At 38.3% G+C, this 20,919-nt stretch overlaps 1 protein-coding gene across 1 annotated transcript in view; it reads right to left on the bottom strand.

Moving 5' to 3' along the window:
* MNS1 (meiosis specific nuclear structural 1) overlaps positions 1-20,919 on the bottom strand; it is a 39,229-nt gene that overhangs the window by 2,135 nt on the left and 16,175 nt on the right. The window contains exons 5-9 of the mRNA XM_078151247.1: positions 13,401-13,630; positions 12,741-12,957; positions 12,540-12,647; positions 6,337-6,594; positions 2,798-2,923 (exon numbers count right to left, since the gene is read on the bottom strand). Of these exons, the coding sequence (XP_078007373.1) occupies positions 2,798-2,923; positions 6,337-6,594; positions 12,540-12,647; positions 12,741-12,957; positions 13,401-13,630 (939 nt within the window). The remainder of the gene's footprint in view (positions 1-2,797; positions 2,924-6,336; positions 6,595-12,539; positions 12,648-12,740; positions 12,958-13,400; positions 13,631-20,919) is intronic.

The raw sequence follows: 20,919 nt of genomic DNA, 5'->3' as shown, positions 1-20,919 counted from the left end.
CCGTCCAGAGGAGCTCTCTCAGCTCCTTTTTCCCACCTCAAACTTCTCAGTATGTTTCATTACCCATTCTCTCCTGCTTCCAGGGGAATTGGGATCCTGTGCTTACTGCTAAGTCTAATGCCCTTTACTTGTGCCTTAGATTCTCATCCCTCCCCTCCCCCAGACCCCCATCCCATCAAGCCCTGCTGCTGTCACTCAACTTCAATCTCTTCCCCCCACCTTGTTCTGATCTGCTTTAAAAAAAAAATGCTCAGGTCTCCCTAACCCTAAAAAAACAAACTGAAGTTCTCCCTTAAAGCTTCTTCTCTCAGTCTAGCAATTCTATCTCTATTCTCCCCTTCCTAGTTAAACTTTTTGGAAAAGCAGTCTGCCCACTCTCTCTCCACTTACTGTCCCCTGAGCCCTGTGTAAACTAACTTCTATATCCATCAGTCTACTGAAACTATCATCTTAAAGCTCACCAGTGCCAAATTCTATGGCCTTTTTTTCATCCTTTTCTTCCTGGACCTTGATCTAGCATTTGATACAAATAATTATTCTTCCCCTCTCTGCCTGACCATTCTCACTGCCCCCCTTTTCTGTGACACCATAGTTTACTTCTTAGCCCTCTAACCACCCCCTCTCGTTAAATGTTCCCCAAGGTCCATTCTTAGCCTTTTTTTCCCTCTCTTCTCTCTACTTGATCTTAGTTTTTAACTTGGCTTCAATCATAAACTCTCCACAGATGACTCCCAAATCCGTATCTCTAAGCCCTAACCTCTTTTTAAATTCTAAATCTTGTCGTTTCAGTTGTGTTCAACATTTCATGACCCCATTTGGGGATTCCTTGTCCAAGATACTGGAGTGGTCTGCCATTTCCTTCTCCAGATCATTTTACAGAACGGAAACTGAGGCAAAAACAAGGTTAAGTGACTTGCCCAGAGTCACACAGCCAGTAAGTGTCTTAGGCTGGATATGAACTCATGTCTTCCTAACTACAGGCTTCAGTGCTCTATCCACTGCACCACCTACCTACACCAAATTCTAAATCTGTATGGTATCTATGGTGCATCTCTACCTGGAAGACCTGCCAACACCTCAAATGTCTAAAATCAAGCTTATACTTTTTCCTTTTAAACACATTCTCCTTTCTGACTTTGCTTTCTCTCAGTGGTACATACTACCATTCACCCAGTCTTAATGTTCAAAGCTTTGGTGTTATCTTTGACTCTTTCTACCCTCTCTCAGTTATCTGGGCTTGTTGGTTTTACCTCTGTGACATATCTCACATCCAAATCCTCCTCTCCATTCCCACTACCATCCTTCTAGTATAGGACTTCCTATCATCATTAGACTAGACTATTCAATAGCCTAATGGGTCTTGTGTCTCCCCTCTCCATCCCAATCCATTTTAATAACTCTGCCACACCTGGTCTTCACTGTCTATAGATCTAGTTATAGCACTCCTATGCTCAATAAACTTCCTTATCTTTTCAATCTTATCTTGAAAGACTTCTCTCCTCTAGCCAAAATGCATTTTCCTGCCTCCATGTCCTTGTTCATGCCATTTCCTATGTTTAAAATGCCCACAGTACCCTTCTCCCCAACCTCAGCCTGCTGAATTCCTATCCATCTTTTAAAGCTCAACTCACATGCCATTTCCTTTATGAAACCATCTCTAATCCCCTTGATGGGTTATTACTTTTTCCCCGGGGTTCACATAGCATTCTCTGTCTGCACCCTTCTTAAGCACTAATTAGACTTTATAATAGTAAATGTGTTCCAATTATTAGATTCTGTAACAGTGTATGTTCTAGGGTAGACTGTAAGTGCCATGACAGCAAGAACCAACTTATTTACCTTTTGTATTTTCCCTGGAACTTAGCACAGTGGTCTGTGAACAGTAAGGATAATTGGATTGAATCACTCCAGCCATCATCAATTTCTTAAACTCTCATGTCACTTAGGTTTTTTTCATATAATTTATCACTTAATCATATGTTTAGTTATAATGTGAGCTAATTGCTTAATGCACTTTAATCACTTTCTTCTCAATTAGACTGTTAAACTTCTTTAAAAGGGCCATGTTTTATATTTCTCTATCCCTCACAGTACCAAACACAGCGCTGAGCATATTACATATAAGCTGTATAAACATCTGCTGAATGATCTTAAAAATTGTCAATACAATGAATTTTAATTTTTAAAAAGTAATTTTATGTACTTGTAGTATATTGTAAAGTAACTGGTTTTACGTGTGGTTTATGAAAATCCATTTCATTGCTTTATAGTCACAATATATACATATGTGTATATACATAGACATAAAGAGTATTTAACAACTTTGAACATTTAAGGTTAAGTTGGTCCCTTATATAGCTATAACATAACTCACTGAAGCTCGTCTTTTTTTTTTCATAAGGCTGGTCTATTTCATAGTCATTCTGGGTGCTTATTATTAGAAGTACCAGAAGGACATATAACATGATTCTTTGGCATATATAGAATTGTAATATGTGCCTCAAGTGTAATTTAATTATAGATGCAATCTGTTGAAAGAGAAGCATGACTGTAATCATGTAGTTTGGAAACGATTTTGGAGGTCATCTACTCTAATCCTCTCATTTCAGGGATGAGTAAACGAAGGCCTCGTGAGTCTAAGGTTGCACACTCTTAATGGCCAGAATATGGCCTTGTTCCATGCTGGATTCTAGGATGAGTTACCTGGTCTCCTGACTCCTAGTTCAGTGCTCTTTTTCTTACAACTCTCTATCTCCAAAATGACATATTCATTTACCTTTAGGTAAATTTCACTTACTTTGGGAAGATAGCCCAGTAGATTTGCAGCATGCTCTTTGAGAAGTTTTTGTCGTTCTTCTTCAATAACTGCATTGATACCGCTTTCTCTTTGCTGCTGTAACCTCATTTCTTCAAATTCACGTTCCTGGAAATGCAACCAGTTTTTGTTATTCTCTCTGAGGTAAATTTTTAAAATTTTTTTATTAATTAATTTTTAATTTTCAACATTCACTTATTTTGAGTTCCAGATTTTCTCCCCATCTCACTCCTCCCCCAACCCCAAGATGGCATGCATTCTGACTATCCCTTCCCCCAATCTGCCCTCCCTCCTATCACCCTGCCTTCTCTTATCCCCTTCTCCTTCTATTTTCCTGTAGAGCAGGATAGATTTCTATACCCCATTGCCTGTATATCTTATTTCCCTGTTGCATGTGAAAACATTTTTTAACATTCATTTTTAAAACTTTGAGTTCCAAATCCTCTCCCTTCCTCCCTCCTCACCCACCCTCATTGAGAAGCCAAGCAATTCAATATAGGTTATACATGTGTAGTCATGCAAAACACTTCCATAATAGTCATACTGTGAAAAACTATTTCCCTCCATCCTATCCTGCCCCTTGTTTTTTCTATTCTCTCCTGTGACCCTGTTCCTTAAGTAAATTTTTTAAAAATGTATTTATGTTTTGTTTTTCATCACCATTTCTGAGTATCTCTTTCTCTCTACCTCCACCTAGTAAACCATCCCTTACTGAAAAGAATTTTTAAAAAATGCAGTCAGTTCAGCAAACTGACCAGCACATCAATCAAGTACGACAGCAAGCTCTACTCTTAGGGTCGGCCTCCACCCCTGCAAAGAAGGGAGGAGGCTTGATCGTTATACATTACACAACTCTCAAGATTTTTCGGTTCTTTCCATGTGCTTTGTAGTAGTTACTGTGTATCTTATTTTCATGGCTTTGCTTACTCCACTTTCATCAGTTTGTGTGTCTTCTCATGCTTCTCTGAATCTTCACAATCATTATTTCTTATAGCACAATATGTATTCATTATCTTTATATACTGTGGTTTGTTTAGCAGTTCTTCAACTGATGTGCATCTACTTTGTTTCCAATTCTTTGCTGTCACAAAAAGTATTGCTTTGAATATTTTGGTGTACATGAGACCTTTCTGTCTTTAACTTTTTTGGGTAATGTGTCTGGAAGTGAGATTTCTGGGTCAAAGGATAAGGATATTTTAATCACTTTTTAAAAACATAATTGCAAACTGCATTCCAGAATGGTTGCACTGATGCACTGTTTCACTAATGGTATACAGTGTGCCTGCTTTTCAAATCCCTTCCAACACTGAACTTACATCTTTTGTCATATTTGCCAGTTTGCTGGGTATAAAATGAAAGTTGAGAGTTGTGGATTCCTGTGTTTCTTGTTACTAGAGATAATTAGCAATATTTCATGTGATTGTAAATCATTTTCAATTTTTCTTCTGTGAATTGCTCTGACTACTTATCTGAGGAATGATTCTTAGTTTCATATATTTGCATTAGTTTCCTATATATCATGGATATCACACCCTTATGAGAGATATTTGATGCAAAGGTTTTGTTGCCCCAAGTGACAGCTCCTCTTCTTACCTGAGCTTCACTGACTTTATTTACGCAAAAGCTTTTCAATTTCATGAAATCAAAATAATCTATTTTGACTTTTAAGATCACTTCTGTTCCTTGTTTGGTTAAGAACTTCTTTCCTGGGCAATAATTATGAAAGGTATCCAATCCTGTTTTCTTCTAAATTTTTTAAGGTATGACCTTTAATATTCATATCACTTGCCCATTTTGTGCTTGTTATGGTATATGTGATGGAAAATGCTGGTCTAAATCTAACTTCTGTCAGACTTCTTTCCAGTTTTCCTAGCAGGATTCAAACCCAAGTCTTACTTATGACTTTAAATCTAGTACTTTTTTGATAACCCTATGCTGCCTCCAAGCCTCCAGCTCCAGCCAAGTCAGGCTCCAGTCCACCTCTGAATCTTTGCTCATGATATTGTCTCCTTGTCCTCACTCTACAATCATCTAAATCCTAACCACCATTCAAGGATAATCAAAGTTCTACCTGCACCATGAAAAGTTCCCTAACCCATATGCTCACTTGTATCTTTTTCTTCTCTGAATTCAGATAGCATCCACCCTACCACTAATTTTAGTACTTAAGCATGCTCATTTTGTTTTATATTTTAGTTTTACAGTTTCCTGTGTTAGCCTTTTCTATTCAATAAGATTGCAAGCTCCTTGAGGACAAGAAAAGGGCCATGTCTTATACTTGGTTAGTACACACTCACACCTCACCCCTGACCTCCCCAGAGACCAGCAGAGAACACTAACAAGTCTGAGTGACTTGCTGGATAAATATTGGTTGAAGAAAAGACATCAGAAAGGCACCAGGCAAGTGGGTGACATTTTCTATGGAGTCCATCTGCCTATATGAGCCCAGTTTCCTAAAGAAGAATAATTTGAGCCCAGAGTCCTAGGATGGGACCATGTTCTGCAGATAAGCTCTGAAACAATGAAAAGGCAATGTGTCCACTCTAATAATCTATAATAATTCCTGTATCACTTTCTTAGGGAAATTGCAGATCCTATCCTTATTGTAGTGTAATTTGGATACCCACCCCCCAGATTTAATAAAAAAAAAAAAAGAATTTTAGGACCAGAGAGTAGTTCATCGGCTATCTAGTACCGATTATAACTCACTTTCTACAACATCCCCAGTCTCACCCATCTCCCTACATTTAAGCTCATGTGCTATTTATCTATTTGCTCACATAGTGTTGTGAGAGCTTACTCTAGCTTATTACCATCAATTTGGCATTTCACTATCCCAAAGGGCTGAGTGGCACCTGCAAGCTTAAGATTCCTAGTCTGCATATCCTTTTAAAAAGGTATCAAAATGCCAAATTATACCAGTTCCAGCACTGAGCCCCAGATACTATCCTGTCTTTATATAGATAAGTAAATATTTACTCCTAGCCCCGCTTTCTATCTTAATCCTTTCCTTGATAAATGAATAAATATTCTTCCTGAATCCATGCCAATATTGCTTTAAAAATAATGTGCGAGGTTTTTTTTTTCTTTTCATTTCTGCTTTGTTTCATCTACATTAGGAGTACAAAGGTTGGTAGGGTGCTCTCAATGTAAGGGAAAAGAAAGTAAACGAAGAGTTGAGCAATTTTGTGGAAAGTTGAGGACTAACTGTTCTAACAACCCATCTTACAAGCATCCCATTTCCCTGGATACCATATAAACCTTCATAATAAAAAGCACAGGCAAGGGAAGGTTGAGCTAAAAGGATACTAGTGTTTGAGTGAGATAATGATACAAATGCTATAGGAAATGGTAGTAGCTATTTTATTATTTTGAGATCATTTTTTCTTTTTTACTTAATCTGTGGGACTATGTATTATCTAAATATATCATAAGTAGAACAGAAATAACCTCTTCTTCCCTTATTTCCTTATTTAATATTGATGACAAAATATCAAAACCAGAAAGAACAGAATACCTACTTTGTCTGCAAGGAACTGTTCATGACGTTCTTGAATAAGTTTTTCTATAGCTTTCCTGTGTTCATACTGCTTCAGTCTTTGTTTATGAGCATTCATTAATTCAATTCGATCATCCTCAGCAAATTTAGCCATCATGTTTTGTCTGAAGATTTCTTCTTCTTCCCTAGTAGCCTGAAGAACCAATTCTTTGAAAGCCATTTGTTCTGCAAAACTTCTTTGTAGCTCTTCACGCTTTTTGATTTTGTTTTCCATTTCTTCCTAAAAGAACACAATAAGAGTAACATTAAAAGCTTAATTCCACAACTTTAAAAAATCTGACTTGTAAATGGAAGTTTTCAGCTCAGTATGTAATAGCAAACTGAAATCAAGCACTCTGGGGAAAAAATATGGCTATTTAATGCACAGTATCTTTTAATGCATAGTATCAGGCCTATCTGAGGGAACATAAATATTTTCTGTAATTTCCCTGGTATTTATTTAAAAATTCTAATTTTGTTTATTTGCCCTGAGTCTATGAAGGGCAGCCTTCTAGAGAAGTAACACATAAACAACAATGATTTCATATAAATTTCAAGCACCTTTGTAATCTTCCCCTACTCAATCCAACATTTTTTTCCCATTGTACCTGAACATGAACCTTTTACTAATAACAATAATAATATTAGCTAGCATTTGTATAACACTTTAAAGTGTGCAAAGCAATTTACAAATATGTCCTTTTATCCTCACAACAACCCTAGGAGGTCAGTGTTAATATTATTCCAGTTTTACAGATAAGGCACAGAGAGGCTAAGCAACTTGCTCAGTGTAACACAGTATCTGAGGCTGATTTTGAACCCAGGTCTTTCTGACGCCAGGTCCAGTTCTCTACTTCAGGCTCTGCTCTTGCCATAAGAGTCTTTTTAATAGTCTCAAACACACTATGCTAAATTCCTAGCTCAGCGCCTTTTCACAAGCTGTTTTCTCCTGCCTGCAATGTTCTTTCCACACCTTTTCACCTAATCAAATGCTGCTCATCCTTCGGGTCCCTTTCAAATGCCAATCTCTCTATGAATCCCTTTCCTATAATTTGAGCCCACACTACTGATCTTTCCCTCTTCTGAAATAATTTGTGTCATTGATTTGTGGATTTATGCGTACATATGGTGCTTTGTTTTGTTATTTAACCATTTCATGTGTGACTATCTTCTCTGCCATTTAAACTGTAAACACCAGTGTTCACAGTCTATATTTTTTTGGATGCTGGAAACTTCTAGAAGTTGTTCAATAAATCTTTGTGGAATTTACAGTGGAAACAATCTGGGATTCTGGATTGAAAAGTGCCATTCTCCAACACTTAATCCTAGATATATGACATTATGTTCTGATAAGAGACTGTCTCTAGCTAAAAATAAGGAGATTTCAGATAAAATAAGAATTGGATTTCTTCCAGCTTCCATATGGTTTCATGGCAATGCTCTAGCTGCCCCAGTAGTGGGGAAAACGCAAGCCAGAGCCTGGGAGCCCTAAGTTTGAGTTCTGGCTCCACAATTTATTCTCTGTGTCTCTGGGCAATAAATCAATCAAAAAGCATGTGTTAAGTACTTATGAAGTGCCAGGAACTATGCTAAACACCGAGACACATATACAAAAATCAAATAGTTCTTGTACTCGAGGAGACCTTCTAATGGGGGAGACAACTTGTATTTATGTTTGTATACATGCATACCCAATGTATATACACATATAACTGTATATACACATACACATATATACACAGGAACACATGCATATACATGTGTGTGGGCAATATATATATAAGTTTGGGGAGGGAGGGTAGCAGTAGTGCCAGTAGTATTAGGAAGGGCTTCATGTAAGAAGGTGATAGTAAAACTGATTTTAGAAAGAAACAAGGAATTACAAGAGATAGAGTCAAGGAAGAAGAGCATTGAAGGCACGGAGAGCAGTCAGTGCAAAGGCAAGGAGACAGAGAACAGAGCACTGGTGCGAGGAATAGCGAGGAAGCCAGCCAAGCGGACCACAGAGCACACAGCATAATGAGGCTAGAATGGTAAGAAGGCGTTTAGTTGTGAAGAGCTTTAAATCACTAACAGGAGTTTATATTTGACCCTAGAAGGACTATGGAACCATTGGAGTTATCGAGTTGGGGTGGAAGGGCAGATGACCACACTTGCACTTTAGAAAAATCACTTTATTAGCTATGTGAAGAATGGAGTGGGCCAGCAGGGAGACTAAGTAGGAGGCTACTGCATTAGACCAAGAAAGAAGTGATGGAGGTCTGGGCCGGAGTGTGGCTGTGTGAGTGTGTTGTGGAGATACAGAAGACAAGATATAGCAAATGAGTGGATCCTCAAGGTGAGGGAGGGGAGATATCAAGGGTGACACAAAGCCAGGTGACTAGATGATGGGGCCAGGACAATAACAGAGGAGTTCAGAAGAGTGGGAAGGTAGATGAGCTCTCTCATGGACATGCTGAATTCAAGATGCCTGCAGGACATCCAGTTCAAAATGTAGGCTATAAGGAAGGAGGTAATGTCACCCTGGAGCTCAGGAAAGAGACTGTATCTGGATAAAAAGGCAACTCACTGTCTTTCTAGGCCTCGACTTCCTCATTTGTAAAGTGGAGATAATGTTACTAGCACTATCTATTTCACAGGGTTAATGTAACATCTGTAATTATAAATCACTATATAAATATAAATCTTGGGATTACTGTTGAAGAACATTTAAGATGAAAGATTTAATATACTTTTTAGGAATGTCTGGGACAGAGAAGTTCCTTCAATATGAAGGCACTAAAAATGCAGAGAGCTGGTTGTAATCACCATATCTTTACATTTAAATGATTATGAATTTCCTATTAAAATTGGTATTCTTAAATTCCATACTGAGCAAGAGAAAGCAAAATGCAAAATCTGGAACAAGGACACCAACCTCTGTTAACTTACATAATCATGCTGGTGCTATCCTGAAGCCTGTCCCTGTTCATGTCACCGTGTGTATGTATGTTCACAAGCAGGATTATGGTAATTACATATGGCAGAGAAGGAAGACTGACATCTCAGTGGAAAGAGTATTATATGGGTAAAGTTAAGACTTGCATTGGGAAAGAAGCTATCTGTGCTTTCCCACTAGTTTTTTTTAATGCTCTAACAATGAAGTTCTAATTAATTTTACTGGCTAGTCACAAACTGTGAGATTCTTATAAAAACTTCATTGCATAGCTCTTCCTTCCCGGATGTGGACCAGATACCACAGTAATTATCCATTCTTGCCACAAGATGGAACTCTCAGACACTTAACTCCACTTAAAGAAACTGCTCAGAGAAGTCTAGTTGTGAACTCAGTCGCAGCCCCTTGGATTGGCTGATGGATTACAGCCTGCTCTTGGATGGCGTATCCCAGGGGCATGCCACTAGTCAAGCAAGCATCTTTAACAGTGTAGTATTACAAGGCAAGCCCGCAGTAATGGAAAAACACTTGGCATCTGGTGTCAAAAGACCTGCATTTACACCTCAGTTCTGCTATTCAATCATTTTGTGACCCTGGACAAATCACTTAAACTATTCCACAGTTTCCTCATTTGTGAAATGAGATGATTAGACAAGTTCATCTCTAAAGTTCTTCTTAATGATACTAAATCATAAAAACCTTTATCAACTGAGCAAATATATAGAATTTGCCAAAATTTTCTTTTAAGAAGGACTCATCAAGAAGTATCATCTCTTTCCAACACTTCTCTATTCTCAGTTTTCTGCTATTACCCACTAAATGGGAAAGCAAAATAACATCAGGCAAAGCAGGCCAAGCTTCAGGAAATCTCCTATACTCAAAGAGGACCTGAGTTCAGATTTGACCTCATATACTTACTACCTGTGTGATCCTGGGCAAGCCACTTAGTTTCCTCTTGTAAAATGAATATTTTACAGGTTAGGTGAGGATCAAATGAATAAAGTGCTTGGCACAGTGCCTGACACATAGTAGGTGCTATATAAATGCTTATTTTCTTCCCTTTCCCGCCTCATTACTCCTCAAATGCTTTTTCCTGCTCTCTTCTTGTTTTTCTTCAGATTATTGAAAGAGAAAACTGTTCATTAACCATGGATTGGTTTTTCTTTTTCTTTCAAGGAGAGCCCATGTCTTACATGAAGAAGACAGGTAGTTTTTTCCTGTTCGCACCACTAGCGCTAAGTGAGCAGTTCTTTATTTTATTTGGGGTACTCTCCTTCAACTAAGTATATTCTTGTGGCTCAGGCTCCCTAATTTAAACTGTATGAAAACTACAGCTGATCACCTCTTTCCCTTTATCCACCTCAGCACTCTTTGGATCAGTACCCCTCTAGCTTACTCAAAGCTCAATTCCTGCACTTTCTCAATTTGCAAGGCACAGGTTTGCACGGGAAACTTGGCTTCCCATACCTCTACCTCCCCTGGAAGCGTGCATGTCAATACCTCAATTAAGATCAATGTTCCTAAGCTTGTGGGACTGGAGGGCTGAGAACCATAATGATTTTTCATGCATATAGATATCTACATTTATAACAAACACCTGTTGAATAGCGCAATGTTTTAAAATAAATTTAACAAGGTTCCCCCCCTGCCCAAAATGTAGCCTATATCCAGAACATGATGAGCTCAGGATGGGCTCTAGGTCTCTAGTTCCTGGAACCTTCCTGTACCCAACACAAAAGCATATCAATAAGTGATGTAAAAAGTGGGAAAATTGGAAATGGTCAGAAAAAGAAATCCTAAGTTTATCTTATACTCCTAATGGAGCTTAAATGCAAGAGACTCCCACTGAAGTTTTTTGAATAAGACTGTTAATATTTATCTGACTTCTTAAAGGATTTTCTAATGTGATAAACAGAGACTACTATATAATTGGTGATTATATAACTGTAGGCAACTAGATCACTGATAGAAAATGTTCATTAGAACTTCATGTGGGGCAGCTAGGTGGCGCAGTGAATAGAGCACCGGCCCTGAAGTCAGGAGGACCTGAGTTCAAATCCGGCCTCAGACTGGATTTGACACTTACTAGCTGTGTGACCCTGGGCAAGTCACTTAACCCCAATTGCCTTAAAAAAAAAAATTCAGACCTAAAAAAAAAAAAAGAACTTCATGTACCTGGAGATGAGTTGACTGTCTTCTAGTTAAAAGAAAACTATCCCATTAACATTATACCATCAATGAAATGTGCGAGTAAGACATGAGTTAATGGTCGAAAATGATGAGGTACAAAACAACCACTGACTTAAAGATCTATGAGATCGGTGGTAAGAGTATAGAAGAGAAAGGGTCACTGTTGGCTTGCAGTGAGTCAAGCAAGTCCTTCTGTCTCCATATCACACTGAAATCACTAAAACATTCAGACAGGGCAAGAACTGACTCGAGCTAGGTACTGTTACACTTTAACAATTATACGACTTATTTCTAAGTCATAGGAAAATAGACGGCTTCCTAGAAAAACGGCAATGTTTCATTGGGTGCCTTATCTGCTACTGTTAGCATCGTCCCTTCTATTCTAGAGCCAATGGTTGGATCAGCAGAGTCCTTAAAACCAGAAGGTAAACTTAAAATCCACGGTCATGGAGTCAAAATAAAAGTGGTTACTCTATTTGAGAAGCAACACTATATTTGTAGTTTCACATTAGCAAATATGCTTATATGCTCTGCATTTTAAATTCCCTACTTCTTAAGATTTCTGCTACAATAAAAAAAATTTTTAAAAGATTTCTGCTACAAATAATTATAAATGTTATAAATGGCTAGCATGGTGCCTAGGGACATATAGGGTAGGTGTTATGTGGACAAGTGATTAAAATGTCCAACAGACCATTTACGTAGTATATCCTGATTTATGATAAAATAACATGGCCTACTAATCATGCAGTTTAACTGCTTTTATCTCTAGAGTGCTGAGCCTGAAGTCAGTGAGACTCATCTTACTGAGTTCAAATGTGGCCTCAGATATTTACTAGCTATGTGAAGCTGGGCAAGTCACTTAACGCTGTTTGCCTCAGTTTCCTCACCTGTAAAATGATCTGGAGAAGGAAATGGCAAACCAGCCCAGTATCTTTGCCAAGAAAAGCCCAAATGGGGTCAGGAAGACATTGACATGACTGAAAAGACTGAACAACAACAAAACTCTCTAGAGAATGTTATAATCTGTACTGCTCATTTTGCCAACTCTCAACACTTACCTGGATCTTTTTTCTATCTAACTCAGCTTGTTCTATCTCATATAAATCTAGTCTCACTTGTTCCATATCATCTTGCTGCTGCTGTATTTTTGCCAAGTGCTGGGCAATCTATGAAAGAAAATTAAAAAAAATATATTGTTATAAGACTCAACACACATTTTAAATAATTTTTCTGATTCTTAAAGCCAAGTATATAAATACCAAATTCTTGTACTGCTGCCTTTTTTCCTCAAGCTTTTGGGTTTGGGCCATCCGGTCTTCTTCTCTCCGCTGCTGCACAGTAGCAAACTCTAAGATTTTCCTGTTTTCTTCCTCCATTTCTTCACGCTTCTTCATTCTCCACAGAGCTTGCTCTTTTTTAAATTCTTCTATGTATCTATGAGTTGCAGCCATTTTTTCTAATTGCTGCTGTCTTTCCCTAAAGAACATACCCAAAAGGTTACTATTTCTAGTGACAAATATGATAGCTAAATGTAAAATATGTTTTTAAAAAGTTTCTCTTTGACTTTTTAATAGTGAAATGGAAAAAAAAAGATCTTTGACTTCCCAAGTGTCTCCATATTTGTAATTTATCTAAATATACCATGAGAGATCAATATTCTGGTGTTGGTAAAATGCTTCATACATTTGTACTCCAAAATCTACTCATGACATGTCCTACTCATTTCAGAAAACAGAAGCCACCATCCTTTCTTGACTGAACTATAGAGTAAGGTTACCTGTCAAAAAAATTCACTGGGTGATCCAAAATTGAGGTAGTGACAATTTCAAAAGTAACTCAATTATACAATAAAAACAAATAAATCTTGAGTCAATCACAAATGTGCAGAGTTTTACATAGAAAAGGTTGGCTAAACTCACATTTGGTCTTCTTCATAGACCTTTCTGACAATTTCATCTATCATGAGTTTCTCTCGTAATAATTCTTCATAAGCTTCTTGCTTCTTCCTCTCTTGATCTTCAAGCTGTCGCTCTAAGTCCTGCTGGTACTGGATTTTCTCCTTATGACGTCTAACTTCTGCTTCATTCTGTTCCTTCGTGTATCTCTCATGTTCTTCCTTCATACATCTGGCTATTTCAGAATCACGTTTCTGTCATGGAAAAATGTGTTATTTCATGTTCCCACTTTCTAGTCCAAACATAACATAAGGAATAACATCTTAAAATGTACCATAACCTTTTACAATTTAACTTTCTGGAATGAAGAAATTTTATCTTTACAGGCAAAGAGGGAAAAATATACATTGTGATGTTTTTATCCTGAAAATGTGTTTGGTTCACTATGATCAAGTTCCATTCATACCAAGAATGAAAGAAGAATTCAGTGCTAGGGAAACAAAATAATAAAGTAATCCCAAAAAGATCAAAGGAGAAGGATCTGTATGTACAAAATAACAATAGCTATAGCAACTCTTTTCTTGTTGCCTTTTTTTCATCAGCCCCAGGATCACATTCCACAACTAGAAAAGTTAAAGACCTTTGTACAGTAGGTTTTTTTAAAATATATTTTAAGTTAGAAAAATGTAAATGTCACTATTTACAGCTAGTGTTTTTAGGTTATAATCCAGGCTCAAAGGGATTGCAAATATCTTCATATGTAAGAATCATGTAGGAATCACTCAGGGTTATATCCTGTCTTTTTGTTATCAGGGAGTATACAAAACTTTTCAAACTTTCCACATTTAATCTATTTATTCCCGAAGAAATAAGTTAGGTTGGAGTGTTCAATTTACCTCCCTTAGGATCCATTAAAACAAACAGAAACTGAGTTTGATTTCAGGAGAGAAAAAACTCAACCCTCAGGTCAATGAAATAATTAGAATGCAAGTATTAGTACACTGAGGGTAGAGACTGTTTTTCCTTTTTTTTTTTAATGAAGTTGGGCATCTTGGGAATTGCAGTTTTTCCATCTCAGCCCTGGAGAAAAGGGAGGAAAAACACACAAGATTTGAGATCAAGGTGTGAGATAACTTGCAGTGTGGAGCTGGAGTGGCATAGGCGGAGGACAGAGATAACAAGAGATTTATGCTGATCTTCCACTGCTACATTGTTTGTTTTGTTTTTCGTTAGGCTTTATTTGCTTAGATAAAAAGAGCTCCATCTCCATGGTCTTGCTACGTATGATTTTATATTCGACCCAAGTGTGTATGCATGGAGGAGACAGTTCTGAAGGGCTTTCATATTTCACCGACTCTCTGTGGCTTGGGAGGTTACAAGACCTCCCCAGGGGCTATTGAGCACAGTTTGGTTTTAAGAATGCTCCTAGAGGGGGCAGCCAGGTGGCACAGTGGATAGAGCACCGGCCCTGGATTCAGGAGGCCCTGAGTTCAAATCCAGCCTCAGACACATAACACTTACTAGCTGTGTGACCCTGGGCAAGTCACTCAACCCCACTGCTTAGCCAAAAAAAAAAATGCTCCTAGAACTCTCCCAAGAAGAACCCTAAAACAACCGGGGCTCACCAGGATTTCCCAGAAGATTGAGCTGGTTGGAACCCTGGTACCCCTCAGGTAAGACAGAACCAGGTGACAGAACTATGACCCCTTTACCCAAAGGCAGGGGGAACTAGGAGCAATTAGAAGAGGAAGTCCCACATTTAAGACCGCTTAGAGGTGGGCTCAGGGAGCTCTCCGTCCTGACCTTTCCTGGATGGGAGGGGGAAGTGAAAGAGGGATGTTTTACCAAGGATTGATTGGTCTTTGCTGATTCATGGATTGTGAAAGTCACTTTGTGGTATGACCCCAGGCCCTATTGGCCACTGTATACCTAGGAGCATTTTCTAAGGTGTTCGGATCCCCGGAAAGGGAGTTTGGCTGTTGGCAAAGATAAATACTTTCTACTTTCTGAAAATAGGGAGTCAAGGTTTTTCTACTACGGAAAATAAGATAAAGAAAGGATTTCATGAGAATCTTCCCGTCTCCTCCCCAATTCTTACAAAGAAATTCCAAAACATTTAATATAAATTTAGCAAAGTTTAGCCCTTTTTATTTTATTCTTTTAAATCTAGAGGGTTGGGAATTCCCATTCTCCCCTCCAAAGACAGAAAAGCAATCAGTTAAATAAGTTAAACTAATAATTTGCTTCTCAGTATTTCAGTAAACACTGAAGTCATATTTTCTCAATTACAGGCAAACTAAATTGCATTTTACCTCTAGGTGAGCATAACAATGCATAAGATTAAATGATACTTTTAGAAGTTTTCTGAGTTTCCCTAGAGTCCCTTTAAGATAAAATTGCCTCAAGAGGGGGAAGATGTTTTCTTGGTAATTGCTACAATCTCCTTTTATACATTTGTGTTACAAGGGAGATTACATTTAATCTATTTTTACTGAACAGTTTCTTCCCCCACCCCACCCCACCCCCGCTAAGGATTTGCTTTTATGGGAGTCTTTTTGGTTGGTTTGCATTCGGCCCTATTAGGATCCACTAAATAAGCAAAAAAACTGAATTCGATTTAGGGAAAAATCCTGCTACCACAAAAAACAAAAAAACCAAAAAACTTTATGGTATCATGGAATGAAGTTGTCCTCGTCTCTCAAAAAATACAAATAAGGTAATAGAGGAGCTTTTGCAAATGTAAAAATAAAACTACATGTAGAGCTAGTAAACTAGCCTCTAAAGATTCTCTAGAGGTTCAGAAGCGAAATTTCTTTTCTTCCCTTTTTGAAAAGAGTAGTCTGTCCACCTTGTCCAAGGCTAGACATACCAGTGCTACTCACAATCCTTACTGACTGGCTCTGGGGCTTTGACCTGTTCTACTTGCCACCCGGGGCCATTTGCCTCTCCTCAAGCGACCTGGTGGTCTCCTGCTCCCGGGGCTGACCCCATGGATGCCACACTGTGGGCCATTGCCATTTGCATTTCAGAGCTTCTGAGCTCCATTCTTGCAGGAAGCTAGGATCACAGAGCTTGTGCCACACCAGTTGGGTAAAATTTAAGATACTGTTGTCTATGAGAAATCTCAAAAAAAAAAAAACCCAGAGGAAAATAAGGCTCAGTTTCTAAAGTAAATTTTGAGTTTTGAAAGTGAAAGCAGAAAACCTATTTTTCTATACAGAAAGATTTTTTTTTTTGTTTTAACTTAGTGAACTCAGAATTTAAAAGGTCAATGATCTTGAACTCAGAGCTTTCCCACTGATCACAACATCTTTGGCTTCTTTTTCATATCCTTGTATAATTTCAAAACCTACTCTTCACCTTCCTATGACCTCTAGGACTTCTTCCCACCCCCACTGTGCAGCGCCTACCCGTTTCAACACTCTTAGGTCCAACCAAATTAGGCTTCTTGCTGTTCATCAAATGCCATACTCTATTCCCCATGCCCAGAATGTCCTCTTTACTCACGTGCACATTGCAGAATCCTTTACTCCTTCAAGACAGGGCTTAAGATCTATTTTCTATAGGAAGCCTTTCCCAATTCTCTTAGCAGCTAGAGTTTTGCCAACCCTTTCCAAGTATAATAACAGTCCCTCATTCCTATGTGAAAAATAGTCATGGCCCCCAAATCTAAATCTCATTCTTAGAGACCATCCTTAGCTAGCTATCCACTTCTCAGATCTGCCTCTCTTTTATGAATCCCTTAACTTCAATAAGCAGGAGTAAATGAAAATGCTGCCTGTGCCACTGAGGTCTTCAGGTCCCTCCCCTCCAAGTACTTCCTACTCCTTAGCAGCACTTCCTGGGTTTCTCCTGATGGTATCATTTGTCCACACATAATCACTAAAAGTAGGTAGAGGTTGTCAGGTTTCACAAGTCTCAGGGGATTTTCCATAACATCCCAAATGCATATCCTGAGAAGAAAGTAGACTTCTATGATGTTTATGTCAAGTTGACAAACAGTACTCCTTCACACAACTCAATGGAAACTTTAGCTTTTGAGAGGTAAATGAAATGACAAGAGGAACTGGGATTCTAAATTTTTGGAGAGCAGATTGCAAAGGGTCCCAGAAAAAGGAGAAGTAATATCCAATGGCTTAATATTTTGAAAAGAAAATGGTCCCAAGAAAGATCAAAAATAGAATTCTGAAGACAAAAAGATAGGGAGGAAAAGGCAGAGCTGCTTGAAGTGAACAATATGGAAAGTAAAGGGAATTCATCAAATGTAAAAAAGACACACGTAGAAAATGGAAACGAGGTCAAATAAAAAAAAATGAACAACTAATAGTAGCACTATCCTGTAAGAATCGTATCAAAGACTAAGAAGAACCAAGGCTGGTTATGAATTCAGGGGGCAACAAATACGTTTTTTTTTTTTAACTCACGATGGGGAAGAGAATCAAATAAAGGACAGAACCACTATTGAAGATGGAATGATGATAATGGGTAATAGGGAAAAAAGTTAAACTATTCCACTCTTATTTTGCTTCTGTTTTCTCTTCTGAGGACAGTCTCTAGACTAAGAAGGATAGAACAAAAAAGGTTATCAGGAAATAGAAACACAAGACCTGTGAAAAAAGAACATTGTCCTGAATGAGTTCAAGTCCCAGACCCAGATAAACTATATCCTAGCATATTAAAAGAACTAGCAGATGGGATTGTGGAGCCATTGTCAGTGATCTAAGTAAAATCCCAAATAACAGAAGAAAAGGCAAATTCTTATTTTTTTAATTTTTTTTTTAAGGGGAAGAGTGTAGTCTACAAATCATGGATGGATATGCTTGATTTCTATAACTGGAAAAAAATTGGAACACATTATCATGAAGATAGATTGCAAGCACTTAGTGCTCCCTAAAAGCTAGCTTTATTTCATCAAGAGGGGATAATGCCAGTCTGGGCTCATTTCCTTTTTGGAAAGGGTTACTCTACTAGGAAAACTGCATAGTGCTTTTACTGACCCAAAGCTTCTCCTTGAAACAGAAGCCCAATATTTAAGACATCAGTAGTCTTCTCCTGATGCTAAATTCTTTCAAGTAATATGATACTACAGTCTCTGAAGAATTAAAGTGTAGGATCACTCAAAGGTATAGTGGAAATGGAAAGACATATGGTGTGTGTGTGAATAGGCTGCAATACATTAGGATCTAAGAAGATTTAAAGATGTAAGAGACCTTAGAGGTCAACTAGTCCAACAGTCTGATTTGATGGAGAGGAAAGTAGGACCCAGAGAGGTGAGGGAAACTGAGGCCCAAGTAATTTTTCCCGTGTCACACAGGTAGTAACTGGGAGAGAAGAAATTTTGACTCAGGTCTTCCAACCTTAAATCCAGCACTATTTCCATTACTCCATGCCTTACCAATGAAGAATTACACAAAAGAAACAATGAAAAAAAATCATCACAGAAACATATGACCAGAAAAGGAGGTGGGTCAGACAAAGTGAGAGGGAGGAATAAGTGATGGCCAGCTTCACTGGTGTTCAGTGTCAAGAGATCTAGAGGAAGGATATTAGTATGTTGATTGATCTTCCTTTGGAAGATTTAAAGGATGTGGACAAGAACTGCACAGGGTGAGAATGTAGACTGGTTGCAAGTGGCACAGTGGATACAGGGCTGGACCTGGAGTCAGGAAGACCTAAATTCAAATCCAGCCTCAGACACTTCCTGGCGGTATCACTCTGGGCAAGTCACTTAGCCTCAGTTTCCTCATTTGGAAAATGAGGATAATAATAGCGATATTGCCTAGGTTTATTGTGAGGATCAAATGAGATAATATTTATAAAGTACTTTGTAAACCTTACAGAACAATGCAGGGTGTCCCAAATGTCTTAGTACAGTTTTAAGCTATAGTGTAAAGCTTAAAACTAAGCCTAAAAGAAAGATATTGTTTAAAGCTTAAGACTACACTAAGACTTTTGAGACACTGTACAAATTTTAGCTATTATATGTTATGTAATCTAGACCACTAGGGAGAATAACCACATCAGTGAGATCACAGATCCATCAAAGCATTAAAGTACTGAGCTACTAGACCAGAAAGTCAGGAGACTATAAAAACCACAGTACAGTTAACTTTCATGGAAATATTTACTAAGGCTCCTACTCTATGCTTGCACAGACAGAACTTCAGGGCTAGAGGAAGGTATGACCATGTCATTCCCCTTCTCTAAAAACTCTAGTGGCTCCCTAATACTTCTAGGATAAAAACAAATTCCTCTGTCTAGCACTTAAAGCAAGGCCTTCACAATTTGGATCCAGTCTACCTTTACAGGCTTATTCTACATGACTCGCCTTCATTTCTTTCTGGCTTACTTGTCCCTTCTACATGACACTCAGTCTCCTGCCTCTGTGTCTTGGCTATCCCCCATACTTGCAAGACATTCTTCCTCACCATTTAAGAATTCCTGGCTTTCCTCAAAGCTCAGCCTCAATCACTACTCCTATATGAGGCCTTTCCTGAACATCCCAGCTGCTTGCCCCTCTCCAATTCCGTGTACATTTTGTAACTGCTGATACGTGTACATGTTGTTTCCCCCAGTAAGATGTACGCTTTGTGGCAGAGATTTGGTTGTTTCTGTTTGTTTTTACTTTGGATCTTCAGTAATAACAGTTATATCAATGTAACACAGCAAATGGAATACAGTTAGAGCTTAACAAATTTGTTTGTTGTTTGATTGATATGGAACTGGTTAACCGGATAAAGACTAAAAGTAGTCATTACAGGACAAGTGTCATTAATAGAATGCCTCAGGTCATGTCCTGTTCAACATTTTTATCACTGCCTTGGATATAGACAGAGATGGCATCTTTGTCAAATTTGTAGATGTCGTGAGGCTTTGAGGGATAAATATCATGCTGGATGGTGATGATCCTAAAAAATCTCACCATAATTGTTATTATGGCTTCCTTCTCAACTTCTAAAGACAGATAACTATAAACACCCCTATGCACTACAGTGATGACATCAGGGAGTAGAACAAAGCCACAAAACTAAAGGTGCTATATACTCTCCCTCCAACTTCCACTCACTACCACATAATGGTAAGTTCAATACCAGGAACACTTTCCATTATCTGGCTCCCTTGAACATCCTGGCAGAGAGTTCTGTCTAAGATGGAAGTGTGGCAGGTCACACAGGAGCCCAACTCTCCTATCTGTACTCCAGCAAAGAGTAGAAGATTTTAAAAAATGGCCCAGAAATCCAAACAGAAACCTCAGTAAGCTTCTCATTCAACCTAGAATTACTCAAAAAACAAACAAAAAACCCAGCCAGAAGCTATGAATACCAAAAAAGGAGTTCTGTCAGAGAAGCCAACATGAATGCAGGTAAGTAGACCAAAAATCTGGGGTGGCACCACAAATGGGAAACCCGAGGCAAAGTCCTGATCAGGGAAGTCCCCAGCAATAGAGACCGCTCAGCACTCTAAAAGGGGAAATATTAGGGAAAGGGAAATGGAGCATCCTGGTCAGCAACACACTCACCAGCAAAGACCCAGGGGGAAATTA

Source organism: Phascolarctos cinereus, unplaced genomic scaffold (assembly GCF_003287225.1).
Source record: "Phascolarctos cinereus isolate Bilbo 61053 unplaced genomic scaffold, phaCin_HiC Scaffold_3;HRSCAF=262, whole genome shotgun sequence".
Lineage (NCBI taxonomy): Eukaryota > Metazoa > Chordata > Mammalia > Diprotodontia > Phascolarctidae > Phascolarctos > Phascolarctos cinereus.
The sequence above is the reverse complement of the archived record's forward strand: the minus strand, read 5'-3'. Positions and strand labels throughout refer to the sequence as shown.